The 13809-nt window shown below is 41.1% G+C and overlaps 1 protein-coding gene across 1 annotated transcript in view; it reads left to right on the top strand.

Moving 5' to 3' along the window:
- The window catches only part of fasn (fatty acid synthase), a 69576-nt gene that overhangs the window by 40155 nt on the left and 15612 nt on the right, over window positions 1-13809 (top strand). The window contains exons 15-28 of the mRNA XM_046069694.1: window positions 1691-1806; window positions 1932-2107; window positions 2247-2438; window positions 2598-2678; window positions 2906-3091; window positions 3294-3473; window positions 4314-4517; window positions 6900-7216; window positions 7342-7743; window positions 8116-8280; window positions 8501-8616; window positions 8977-9131; window positions 9301-9504; window positions 9697-9847. Of these exons, the coding sequence (XP_045925650.1) occupies window positions 1691-1806; window positions 1932-2107; window positions 2247-2438; window positions 2598-2678; window positions 2906-3091; window positions 3294-3473; window positions 4314-4517; window positions 6900-7216; window positions 7342-7743; window positions 8116-8280; window positions 8501-8616; window positions 8977-9131; window positions 9301-9504; window positions 9697-9847 (2645 nt within the window). The remainder of the gene's footprint in view (window positions 1-1690; window positions 1807-1931; window positions 2108-2246; window positions 2439-2597; window positions 2679-2905; window positions 3092-3293; window positions 3474-4313; window positions 4518-6899; window positions 7217-7341; window positions 7744-8115; window positions 8281-8500; window positions 8617-8976; window positions 9132-9300; window positions 9505-9696; window positions 9848-13809) is intronic.

The raw sequence follows: 13809 nt of genomic DNA, 5'->3' as shown, positions 1-13809 counted from the left end.
ATTCTGGAAGAAAACCTGATGGAGTCTGCAAAAGACCTGAGACTGGGACGGAGATTTGTCTTCCAACAAGACAATGATCCAAAACATAAAGCAAAATCTACACTGGAATGGTTCACAAATAAACATATCCAGGTGTTAGAATGGCCAAGTCAAAGTCCAGACCTGAATCCAATCACGAATCTCTGGAAAGAACTGAAAACTGCTGTTCACAAACGCTCTCCATCCAACCTCACTGAGCTCGAGCTGTTTTGCAAGGAGGAATGGGCAAAAATTTCAGTCTCTCGATGTGCAAAACTGATAGAGACGTACCCCAAGCGACTTACAGCTGTAATCGCAGCAAAAGGTGGCGCTACAAAGTATTAACTTAAGGGGGCTGAATAATTTTGCACGCCCAATTTTTCAGTTTTTTATTTAAAAAGGTTTGAAATATCCAATAAATTTCGTTCCACTTCATAATTGTGTTCCACTTGTTGTTGATTCTTCACAAAAAATTACAGTTTTATATCTTTGTTTGAAGCCTGAAATGTGGCAAAAGGTCGAAAAGTTCAAGGGGGCCGAATACTTTCGCAATTCACTGTATGTGTAGCATGTCCATGATGACACAGGCTACATTTAAACAACAGTCAAATTATTTCAAATGCTTGTGTGCACGTTTAGCACAGTCGGTACTGTGTGAGACTCCCGTTAGCAAGGTTGTAAGATTGATTCCAAATAATTGTGGCTATTTTTTTTCTCTCTTGTTAAACAAATTGATTATAAGGACACTTTTTACACATGCTCACAATAAAGGATTGTGCCTCCAAAAAATAAACCGCGAGGACGTTTTTTTTTTTGCAGAAATGCTTTGTCGAGTTTATTGAGAGCTTTTTCTTTGAAGAGTTCTGAAGGACATTTGAAAGACTGCTTGATACACCGCTGAAAAAACTGTCTAAAACTAGTAAATGTGTGATTGGATTCCCCTGAATTTCCTCAGGGAAATGAAAATAAGCGTCCATACGTTTATGAATGCGGATCCAACGCTGGGACACACACACTCTACAGCACAGAGGAAGTGATTGTGTGAGTAACTGTTGATCTATTTCAGCACCAGCCGCTATCAATTTATTTAGTTTTTTATTTTTCTGCTATCAAAGCAATCTGGCTGTGGGCCAGATATTATTGCTGGCGACCATTTCTGGCCTGCGGGCCACCTATTGCCGTCCACTAGACTTTTTCCGATATAGTCTATGCTCCACGCACTTATGGAAAAACGAGACGTGCCCTTCCCTTTCTTTTGGTGTGTTGCTTGCATGTTTGGCTACAAGCAATATCATACATTTAGCGCGATCTGGTTATAAAAGGTATGGAATGAAGGTACTGGTTTGACTGGAGACGTTCTGATACTACCCGATACTGTGCTGTTTCGGTCGATGCCTTAAAGGTATTGAGTAGCGATACCCATCCCTAGAGGAGGGTGAACTGTGTGTCGTGCGTGCCTGCGATAGTATCCATTAGGAAAGGCAAATAAAATATAGTATTTCATACTGTAGAAACATTTTCTCATTCAATTTGCATTAAACTGAGCCTAGTCCGACCACATCGTTTTACACTTCCTGTATTAGCACTGCATCTTGTGTTGTGCAGATTGCACCACCAAGAACACGAAATTTATCTTCTCATCCATTGCTCAACTTGTCTGTTTTGTGCACAGGCCATCCTGAAGCGTAGCCTGAAGCACACGTGTTCCATCCTCCCCTTGATGAAGAGAGGCCACACCAACAACCTTGAGTTCTTCCTCTCAAACATAGGCAAAATCTACATGAACGGGTCAGTAAATACCTCTCTGTCTGCATTTACTGACTTTAGTGCATTAGGGCTTCTCTACTTTTAGCAGTCTTGGAAGCGGTTTCATATAGTTTTATTTTGCAATTATTTTTAATGCACCTCTTTAGGGTCAACGTACATGGGAACAGCCTCTGCCCAGTGGTGCAGTACCCTGTCCCAGTTGGTACCCCTCTGATTGCCCCCTTGGTGCAGTGGGACCATGCCCAGACCTGGGATGTCCCCAAGGTAGAGGATTTTTCCTCTGGCTCTGGAGGAACCAGTTCTGCCACAGTTTATAAGATTGGTAAGAAATATACAACTGAATGAATGAATAAACACAGTTCTGCATCTGCTCTTTTGACTCATGTTAAGAAAACAGAACTCTCTTATTTCATTTGACACTTGGTGTACCTGGTGTCCAACTCTTCTTTGACAAACAACAGACATAAACCCAGAGTCTACAGACTACTACCTGACTGGACACTGCATTGATGGTCGTGTCCTGTATCCGGCGACGGGTTACCTGGTGCTAGCCTGGCGTACCTTGCTAAGAAGTCTGGGGGTTGTCATGGAAATCACCCCTGTAACCTTTGAGGACGTCACTATTCACAGGGCCACGATCCTGCCAAAGACCGGTGAGAGCAGAGCAGAAGGGTGTGATCACAGGGGCTTGGAGGGGGAGATCGGAGATCTTTGATTGGGATGGACTGATGAGCTGTTTGACTTCCTGTTCGATATTCATCTGATTTAGCCTCTCTGTCTGTCTTCTCTCTTCACCATTTTCTTCCTGCCAGGCTCAGTCCAGTTGGAGGTGCGTCTCATGCCTGCCACAAACAAGTTTGAGGTTTCAGAGAATGGAAACCTGGCTGTCAGTGGTAGGTCGTTTTTGTACAAATATTGTTTGAAAATTCAAATAAATAGTGCTGTTTCAGTGCCGGACAGACCAGACACCCACTGACAACCCTGAGGGGATCTATGTATCTTTAAAATTTTACTTTATTCATCTTCACTTTACTTTTGATCTGTGTCATTCAGTACCTTTACAAGCACTATATTCTCTGTTGTGGTTTGTCCTGGTCTTACTCATATGAGGGATTTTCAGGTAAGGTGAGCATTCTGGAGGATGCAGCCCTTGACTCATTCCGTAGTAGGATAAGTCAACAAGCTGCCTACGATGAAGGTGACCCTAAAATGAGGCTTACGGCACATGATATCTACAAAGAGCTGCGACTGCGTGGTTATGACTATGGGAATGCTTTCCAAGGCATCTTGGAGTCCAACAATGCAGGTAACAGTGGTGTGTGTTTGTGTTGTCTTTGAAACCTTCTTTGAAGTTTTTATATTAGTTGCGATTGTTTTTTTATATTTCATTTTATTAAAATGCAAAGATGAAACCCAGAAGACAGTACAAACGGCAGTAGTTAAAAGACCTCTGTATCCCCCAGACCTTAGTAGCACTCTGGTCATGTCATGTGATTGGCTGTTTCCAGGAGACAGTGGGAAACTGCAGTGGACAGGAAACTGGGTGACCTTTTTGGACACCATGCTACAGATGATCGTGGTTGGCCTGTCGGGTCGTAGTCTGCGTTTGCCAACCAGGATCCGCTCAGTGAGTGTTGATCCAGTTGTCCATCTGGCGAATGTCTGCAAGTACACTGATGGAAAGGAAGGTGTGTGGTATCAACAGTTTTGTGCAAGTTGGTGAAAATTAGTAAATAGTTGAAGTTACTCATTACTTCTCTTAAAAGTAATAGAATTTTTTTTTACCAACTAATGCATATAAAAATAAACAGTTAGTAGGGAAAGTAACCTTTGCATTACTCTTTGCTTCAGTTCTTGTATAAGTGTTAGTGTTGCAGTGGGGAAAGACAACTGTCACAATTTCTATTTCATGAGCCATTGTACCCATTATCACAATGATGAAATGTAAGTAGTGGATGTAGCAACTGTTGGATATGTAGCAAAATGTGGATATACTGGCGATTAGTTTTGTGCAAGTGTGTTGTTTCAGAAGATTAGAATGACTTGTCATTGATGTGGATACAGTTTTCACACCTGCACTACTCACCATATTTTTGTCCTTGATCTCAACGATGGAAAAATAATGTCCGTTTTTCCAGGGCAGCATTGACATTATTCATTGCCTGCCATAAAGTCGGGTGACAATGGATCATAAACCACAAAATACGGGGAATAGTCTGTCTTTGTCTGCCATCAAAACAGTTGTAGTTGAGTCCATTTAAATTTCAGTAATTATAATTGTGTTATTTAATTTGAGAAAGTAATTAGTTTCATTTGCCGTTACTGCTGTTGTCACGCATCCCAACATTGTCATTCTATTCAAAATTAATTTTCTGTAATCTGTATTTGCACAGGCACTTTCCTGTTTATCACTATTTTTAGCACAGCCACAGCTGGGGTACAGATTTTTTATGCTGGATATGATTAGCAACATGTTGAGCTTCTGTAAATCTTGAACTCCACATCGAATATTTCTCTCATTCCTGTAGCTGTGGATGTCCACGTAAACCGTTGCCTTGACAACATTGTTGCTGGTGGAGTCCAGATCTCCGGTCTTCATGCCACTGTGGCACCCCGTCGGCAGCAGCAGCAGAATCCCCCTACCTTGGAGGAGTTTGTGTTTGTTCCCTATGTGGAGATGGAGTGCCTGACAGCCAATGGGAAACTTGCAGAGCAGCTGAGGCTCTGCAAAGGTAAACAGAATCTCTGTCGTCTTTGTGGCTGTATCATTCCTTATTACTTCGAATGAGGATTATTACTTCGTTTTGATCATATGCAGATGAGGCCTGTACTATGAAGGGAGTTTAAACATCAGCATCCCTTTCATCCCTGTGAGTCACAGCAAAATGCGCCTCCATATAATGCTCGCCAAGTGGACACACCACCTCTTCCTTCCAAACACTAGCTACCCTCCAGGCATTCAATGGACATAAAGTTGTTACTGTGATGTAGAGACAGAGCTCAGTTATAACTTTATGGATGAAAGATACTTTTGTTACAGATTAATAACTCACCACTCTGAAACTCTTGCTCCAGTCCATGTTGCTAAACTGGTAAGGGGATATATAGCTTAACCGAAGCCGGCTTCTCACTGACCCGCCCTTCTCTGCTTCTGATTGGCTAGTAGTCCTTAACTAGGAACTGCACATGTGCAACTCCCTACAAAGATCATGAAGAGGCAAGATGTATCACTCCATACTTAAAACAAAGCCTTCACACACAGGGTGAAAAGAGGAGCTGTAGCAATGTGCAGTATGGGGGGGGGAAAAAAAAAAAAAGGTGTTTTTTGAAAATTAAACCATGTATACCTGTTTTGGTACAACTCCTAAATAAGATTTTGAACCTGAAGATGAGCATAATATGACCTCTTTAACCCGGGTTTATCAAGGAAAGTCAGGGTTGACAAAAGCCATGTTAACGGCTAAATCTAATACCGGGGTAGCCAACAAAGCTGGGGAGGCTTGTTGATAGTAAATTTGTAATTAACTTCAGTGTTCTTGTTGTCTATGAAGATTCTCAGTCATCCAGGTCATAGTTATCCAACGAAGGTTAAAGTCAAGGGCAACTGGACTTGGTTGAAGATACTGGAAGACGTTTCTTCCCTCATCCAAAGGACTTCTTCAGTTCTGACTGACTGAAACTCAGCTATTTAACCTCAGTGGGGTCGTTTGCCAGGGTCATCGATACTGCTGGTTTGTTAGTGTTCCTGGTTGCTGTAATGACGTTAGGACTACCGGTGGCCAAGACTGAACGACCATTGATATCTTCACCTGAGGCCAATAGTGTTCTTGTTGTAATTCTCTATCTTCTTAGTATTTTATGGACTCTTCTTTAATGTGTAATATGATTAAGATATAAAGCTACACAACTCTATATTAAGTCCACTGTAATAAAAAATTATGGAGCGAGGGAGTCGGGTAATAATCCCAGAGAAAGTAAATCTACAAGTAAAAAACCTTTTGGACATTATAGTCATACATTTATGAGAGAAACTCTCTGAAAATAGTGTTGTATTTTTTCTAGGAACCACATCGCTTCACTTTACAAGGTTGCATCATCACACACACACACACCTCTGCCGTTTATTATGCATATGATACTTTGCATATGATAATTTGGCCAAAAAAAAAGTATTTCTGAGTTTTGTTTGTTTACCACTTTCATCTAGGATTTTTTTCTTCGTTTATTAACCCCCACCCTGGCTCCGTATTTTTTGGACAAAATAAATAATAAATCTAAATATGTGAAAACATTTAGGAGAATTCTATTAGCCTGTACAGATGGGCTATATCTCAGAAATTGGCCTGTTAATAAATTAATATCTCCCTAAAGCACAGAGGCTGCAGGGCTGCTTGTATGAATGTAATGCTGTTGTATTAAGAATAACTTCATTTTAGCTGCAAGCCCTCTGGAACAAGTCAGGAATGAATCTAAAAATATTTGAAGTGGTGTATAATAGTTTATTTAGACATAGTACAAATGCGGTGTATAGCCCACGTATATAGGATAACGTCGAATTAACCACATATATAACCAGTTCATAAAGCAGGTTAGAGATGCAGCATAACTTGCCATGACAACAAACCTTGGGTACAACCTAAAAAAAAGCTGCCATTAGTTTTCTGTTTTACTAGTATTATTAGGTATTTACAATAGGCTCTCAGAAAATTCTTTTGAAAATAGTCAAAAATATATTTTTTAAATCCTTCCCCCCTTCGTTTTTTTTGTCCACAAAAGAACGTGATTCGTAGCCAAATGATGAAGGGAGTTTGTCTGTCATTGGTATTTTCAGTACTATCACTGACTGCTTTCTTCAGAGTTTGATATATTTCTTTTATTGAACATCCCTGAGTTGTTCTGTAAAGCAAGCCACTGAAAAGCAAGCTGTTTTTTCACATGAAAACAGCAGTCAAATGTTATTTCTGATGCATGAAGAGAAACTGATGCATCCATTAAAATCAACAAAATATATAATATATAATATTTATATAATCGACTAATCAGCGCATTTTCTTTTTTGGTATCATCTGCTTATACATGTCCTTTGAACGTTTTGTCCCACTCTGTCCATCCAGGTTTAATCCACAGACTGCAGCAAAAGTTGGCCCCTCATGGTGTCAAGCTCTCCATCCCCGGGATACAAGTGGAGTCAGACGGTCCTTTACCCAACCCCGAAAATTCTGAGCCCGGCCTGGTGCGGCTGATGGCCCTGCTTTGCAGCCTGGAGCTGAATGGGAACCTTCGATCTGAGCTAGAACAGACAGTGGAGAAGGAGAAGGCGTGTCTGCTGCAGGATAGCCTGCTGCAGGGGCTGCTCGACAGCCAGGCCCTCAGACACTGCCTGGACATCACCATAGAAAATAGCATGCCTGGAAAGATCAAAGTCCTGGAGGTAAGACTGAAAACTAGATGAAAATCCAATAGAAAATTTCATTTAAATGCAGAATGACTAATTGATGCTTCAGTCTCAGAATATTTAAAGTCTCCACCCCTCTTCACCTCTCTGACCACTGCCAGGCTCTCTCCAACGATAGTCAGCTCTTCTCTCGCTTGGTTGCCCTCCTCAACATCCAGCCCATGCTGCGTGTGGATTACACTGCCACAGCGACCAACCTGGACCTTCTGACCCCCCATCAGGCCACCCTTGAGAGGCTGGCAGTTACATCAGCTCAGTGGGACCCCCTGATGTGTGCGGCTCCTGGAGGTGTAGTAGGAGGGGCAGACCTAGTGGTGTGTAACCACGCCTGGGGCCCTGTAAGGAAGGACCCTGCTCTGCTGGTGGCAAATCTGGCTTCTGGAGCCAAACAAAGGGGGTTTGTTCTTATCCACACCTTGCTGAAGGGAGAGACTCTGGGGGAAACCGTTGCATTCCTCTCTGGCACTACTCAGAGCAGCAGCCAGCAAGGACTGCTCACACAGGTCAGTGGCAACATTTACTGCGATGTTTGACCCTCCTAAACACGCAAATAAACTACAGCTGTATGAACCCAAAGTAAACATTTTGCTGTGATTTATTTGCAATGAAAAGATCAAACTAATGCCAGAATAACTAAAATATGATGCAGATTTGTTAAACATATGAATTTATGCTTTGTCAGGTCTGTCAGCAAGTCAGCAGGACAACAACATTTTTGTTTGTTTTCTGAATGGAGTTCGGATTGATCCAGGCTATGCTTTGCTAACTTGTTCACAGTAAAGTACAATGATAGCTGTATGTAATCAAGGTTGGTTAATGGTCAATGGTTAATGGGAGATGATGTTTTGCTGATATTATCTCCCTCTTCTTTCCAGGCTGAGTGGGAGAAGGTGTTCTCTGAGGCCTCTCTCAACCTGGTGGCGGTCAGGAAATCTTTTTATGGCACGGCCCTCTTTCTTTGTCGCCGTCAGTCTCTGGGCAAACAGCCCGTTTTCCTACCTGTGGACAGCACTGACTACACGTGGGTGGAAACACTTAAGGTGGGTTCAATAACCTTCTGTGTGTGTCTGGCTTTTGAAATGTCTAACAGTGATCCCATGAACTATTTTCAAGTCTGAATAACTAAACAGGAGTTTATGTCATACCTATATATCAGAACCTACAAAGTATGTTGAATACAGTTTCCTTGTCACTTCAGTCATCATTTACAAATGTGACATTAGTCATAACTGGGGGTTACTATGTGGATCTGTGCTGCAGGCGATGATTGCAGAGTCATCAGACTGTCCAGTGTGGTTGACTGCCTCCCAGCCTCACTGTGGCATTGTGGGAATGGTCAACTGTCTATTGCAGGAGCCAGGTGGCAACCGAATACGGTAGGATATATACACTCACCCTACACAATCCTGTACTGGTGTTGTCACAGTAACAGAATTTAGGCCTAAAGACAGTCTACTGTAAGCGTAATGGGTAAATACAATTCACAACCACTGGGCCAACTGTGCCTGTCATAATGGGCACTTTAGTAGCACTGCAATTTTAAATTTAGGGTTTGCAGGTTTGAGTTGTAAATACCAGTGTATGCTTGTGTATTATCACATCAGACTTCACACAGTTCTTACCAACATTCATTTAGTGGCCATCTTGTATGAAGGTATTGTCTCGCTTACATTCATGTATTGTGTTTTTTTTTAGTGTGTTCCCTTTTTATGTCATTTCTCCTACCTTGTCACCAGCTGTGCGTTTGTGTCCAATCTAAACGAGTCTTCTGCAGTACCGAGCCTCCAGCCAGCCCATAAGTCTATGCAGTCAGTGCTAGAAGGGGATCTGGTCATGAATGTGTTCAGAGACGGACACTGGGGCGTCTTCAGGCATCAGCTCATCAGTCACGGTACCAAAATATTGCTTATTGTCATTTCGCACAACCTATATATTTGAGTTAGTTAATTTGACAAAGGATATATTCAGACCTGTTTAATGCCTATAACTTGTTTTATTTTCAGAATGTGTGATGTCCATGGCTACCAGTGAAGCATTTCTTTGTGTTTTGTGGTTTTCAGATTTAAAAGAAGAGTTGACTGAGCAGGCATACGTCAATGTGTTGACTCGAGGTGACTTGTCTTCTCTGCGCTGGATTGCTTCCCCACTCCGCCACTTTGTGACCAGCAACCCCAACGTGCAACTGTGTCGTGTCTACTACAGCTCACTCAACTTTAGAGATATAATGCTGGCCACCGGCAAACTGCCACCAGATGCTATTCCAGGTAAAGAGTGTGTGTGTGTGTGTGTGTGTGTGTGTGTATAAGACACACAAGGAATCTTGTACTTTCTTGGTTCTTATAACAATAGTACTATTAACCACTGTTAATGTAGACTACACAAAAATAGAAATAGAGGTCAAAATTCAAGCACACACAATTAAAACTATCTTCTCCTGTCCGTTGTTCATTGCATAGGTGACCTTGCTCTGCAGCAGTGCATGTTAGGTATGGAGTTTTCCGGTTATGACCCGATTGGTCGGCGTGTGATGGGGCTGCTGCCTGCTAAAGGCCTGGCTACAAGTGTAGATGCTGACAAACGGTTTCTCTGGGATGTTCCCTCCAGCTGGTACGTGTTACATTTTTAAATATGGTGTGTGTGTGCATTTTGTATAGGTGTGTTGATTGTGCACATTACAATCAGAGCAGGATGAGTCTGAGATGTGATTTGCAGCTGCTCTGTGGAAGCCATTGTGCTGTCTCAGAAGGTTGATGGGGTGTATGAAAGGAAAAAGCTGGCAACCAAGGTGAAGATCTGGTGCTGTGGATTTGTAGCCACATTGAGAGACCGTTTCATAGTGGTTCTTTGGGGAAATGTATGATTACAAGTAGGGGTGGGTGATATGGCCCAAATCACATCTCGTATATATCAGAATACCTGTATATATTATGATATAGCAATTGTCCTGTAAATTCAATTAACAAATGGTTTAAAAAAACAGAAAACCTTTTGATACATATTTATTGTTTCCTTTTATTTGGAACTTCCATACAAACAAAACCAACTCCTCTTTCCTCCAACCTACTCAAATAAAAGAGCTTACTGCTCCGGAATATGTACAGCTACAGACTCCATTTGAGCTTTAAACTGTAGAAAAGATCTTTCCAAGTTGTAATTGGTGTTTGTTAAAACATTTTTAGTTTCATGCCTTTTCTCTCTCAAAATGCCAAAATATTCATCAGTGGAGGTTTACTTTTTGAGTTTTGAACCTTAATTGATGGGTAACCTACACTCGTGCTCTCATAGACTCCATTAAAAATTTCTGACTGACTTCTCCTTCTCTCACCCTACTCTTCAACTTGCAAAATCTTCCTTCTTGTTTGGAGTGTGGACACATGCACATATATTGTCATGTTCAGCTTCTTAAGCTCTGACTAAAAATACCAAAAAGACAGCTGAAAAGCTTCATTTTTAAGGCAAAGCCACTTTCCCATCAACAGTACTTCAAATTGTTGTACAAAAAGGAGTAATTCAATAGCGTAGTGGTACAGTGTCAGTCCTCAAAGTACCACCTCCTGTGCCAGACATTGGTTCAATTCCTGCCTCGGGTCACAGTGGTAATAGATCATAGCTTAGAACTTTACACAGCAGTTATTTGAACTTAATGCCACTAACAAAATGTGAAGTCCTTACTAACTTACAGTGGTGACTTTCAAAATTGTATATTGTCAGTCTTTCTAAATGCAATCAGTCTTTAAATGAAATTAAGTCTTTGACAGCATAATTCTTCAGCTGTTTATTTTTTTCAACAATAGAGTAGATGTCACAGAAAATGTATTTACAAGCAAAACATGCCTTCTAGTGGTGCTTTGGAGTCAATTTATGTCAAAATAACATAAGATTGACAGAGAAACTTGGAAGCCTTCCCTCCACAGTGTATCTGAATAGTCCGGAGTTAAGGTCGTACCTTTCTGATCCAGAGATTGAAGGATCAAACAAATTACACAATTTACACTTCAAATCACACATTAATTCTCCATACATCACAAATCTCACAGGATATGTCCTTATAAGTAACTTTAAACATTTCCTCAAAGTTTCATTCAAATCAAACCCCAGGAGGCTCTATAAATGCAAACAAACTGCAGGTGATATAACGGAAATCAGGCTACAAAAAACCAAAATTGCCATAAATTGCTGGTAGGTCAAAGTTATACCAGCAATTACATGCAACTTTAAAGAAACCAGCATGTACAATATCTCACAAAAGTGAGTACACCCTCACATTTTTGTAAATATTTTATTATATCTTTTCATGTGACAACCTGAAGAAATAACATTTTGCTGTAAAGTGGACAGCTTGGAACTATAGTATTTTGCACTGGATAACGTTAGCAACTGGTCTGCATTAGCCGGCCAGCTAATGTTAATAATGATAATACTTAAAAAATGCATTACATTTATAGAGCGCTTTACCATAGAAACTTAAAGCACTTCAGAGTGAAGTGGGGTGGCTCAACCACCACCAATGTGTGGCACCCACTTATGTGATGCACAGCAGCCATTTTGCACCAGACCGCTTACCACACATCAACTTGAGGGAGGTAGGGTAACATTGAGCCAATTGCTTTGGATGATTAGATGGCCTGATGGAGAAAGCCAGTTTGGGAATTTTGTCATGACTGGGGAAACAAGGGGAACCCCCTACTCTTTGTGACAAGTGATGTGATTAAAGCGATCTTTAATGAGCACAATGAGTCACGACATCAGTTCAATCATTTCCCATGATGCACGGTTTAATGTGCATCATGGGAAATCCCCCGGCAGTCTAGGCCTATAGCAGCATAACTAAGGGATGGTTCAGGACTCACCTGAGCCAGCCCTAACTATAAGCTTTATCAAAGAGGAAAGTCTTAAGCCTACTCTTAAATGTGGAGATGGTGTCTGCCTCCTGAACCCAAACTGGAACCTGGTTCCACAGGAGAGGAGCTTGATAGCTGAACGCTCTGGCTCCTAGTCTACTTTTGGAGACTCTAGGAACCACAAGTAACCCTGCATTCTGGGAGCGCATTGCTCTGGTGGGGTAGTAAAGTACTATGAGCTCTTTAAGATAAGGTGGTGCCTGACCATTAAGAGCTTTGTAGGGGAGAAGAATGATTTTAAATTCTATTCTGGATTTTACTGGAAGCCAATGCAAAGAAGCTAAGACGGGAGTAATGTGATCTCTTTTCCTGGTTCCTGTCAGAACACGTGCTGCAGCATTCTGGATCAGCTGAAGAGTCTTAATGGACTTTTTCGAGCAGCCTGATAATAAGGAATTGCAGTAATCCAGCCTAGAAGTAACAAATGCACGGACTTGTTTTTCTGCATCATTTTTAGACAGGATGTTCCCGATTTTTGCAATATTACGTAGGTGAAAAAAAGGCAGTCGTTAAATTTGCTTAATGTGAGACTTAAACGACATGTCCTGATCAAAGATCAAACCTTACAGTGGTGCTGGAGGCCAGAGCGATGCCATCAAGGGAAACCATATCTTTAGATAATGCATCACGGAGGTACTTGGGCCCTAGAACAATAACTCCATTTTTTCCATGTTTAACATTAGAAAATTACAGGTCATCCAGGTTTTAACATCCTGAAGGCACATTTGAAGTTTAGCTAACTGAGTTTCATCTGGCTTGATTGGTAAATATAACTGAGTATCATCTGCATAGCAATGAAAGTTTATGGAGTGTTTCCTGATAATATTGCATATATAAAGTGAAGAGGATTGGTCCGGGCACAGATCCTTGTGGAACTCCATGACTAACTTTGGTGTGCATGGAGGATTCATCGTTAACATGCACAAACTGAAATCGAACTGATAAATAAGACTTAAACCAGCTTAGAGCGGTTCCTTTAATGCCAATGAAATGTTCCAGTCTCTGTAATAGGATCTGATTGTCAATTGTATCAAATGCAGCACTAAGATCTAATAAAACCAGTACAGAGACAAGTCCTTTGTCTAATGAAATAAGGAGGTCATTAGTAATTTTCACCAGTGCTGTCTCTGTGCTATGATGAACTAAACTATTACTATGTAGAAAGTCACACAGCTGTTTGGTGACTGCTTTCTTCGTGATCTTAATTAATTAAGCCACAAGGACATTTCAAAAACATGGGTAGATAGACAATTAATAAATTATTTTATGTTGTATTTCTATCCTGTGGATGGTTAAATGTTTTAGTGTCAAATGTGTTTGAACAATGTGCACATTTGCCACACCTATAGTTCCCATAAAGTTGTAGTGAAAGCCAATTAGTTTGAGTGGGTTCTTTATACATGGAACTGACAACAATATATCTGATGTTTCTGCCTCTCCTAAATGTCTAAACATATATCTGGTTTTACAGCTGTTTCTAAGGTTCCTGAGTTTAGAGATAAGTTGGTGCCAGTTGAGGGCAGGTCTTGGTGAATTTTGTCTCTAATAGCTAGAATTTTATCATTAAAGAAGCTCATGAAGTCGTAACTACTGAGAGCTATGGGAATACTTGGCTCAATAGAGCTGTGACTCTCTGTCAGCCTGGCTACAGTGCTGAAAAGAAACCTG

This window comes from Micropterus dolomieu, linkage group LG14, assembly GCF_021292245.1.
Source record: "Micropterus dolomieu isolate WLL.071019.BEF.003 ecotype Adirondacks linkage group LG14, ASM2129224v1, whole genome shotgun sequence".
NCBI lineage: Eukaryota > Metazoa > Chordata > Actinopteri > Centrarchiformes > Centrarchidae > Micropterus > Micropterus dolomieu.
The sequence above is the reverse complement of the archived record's forward strand: the minus strand, read 5'-3'. Positions and strand labels throughout refer to the sequence as shown.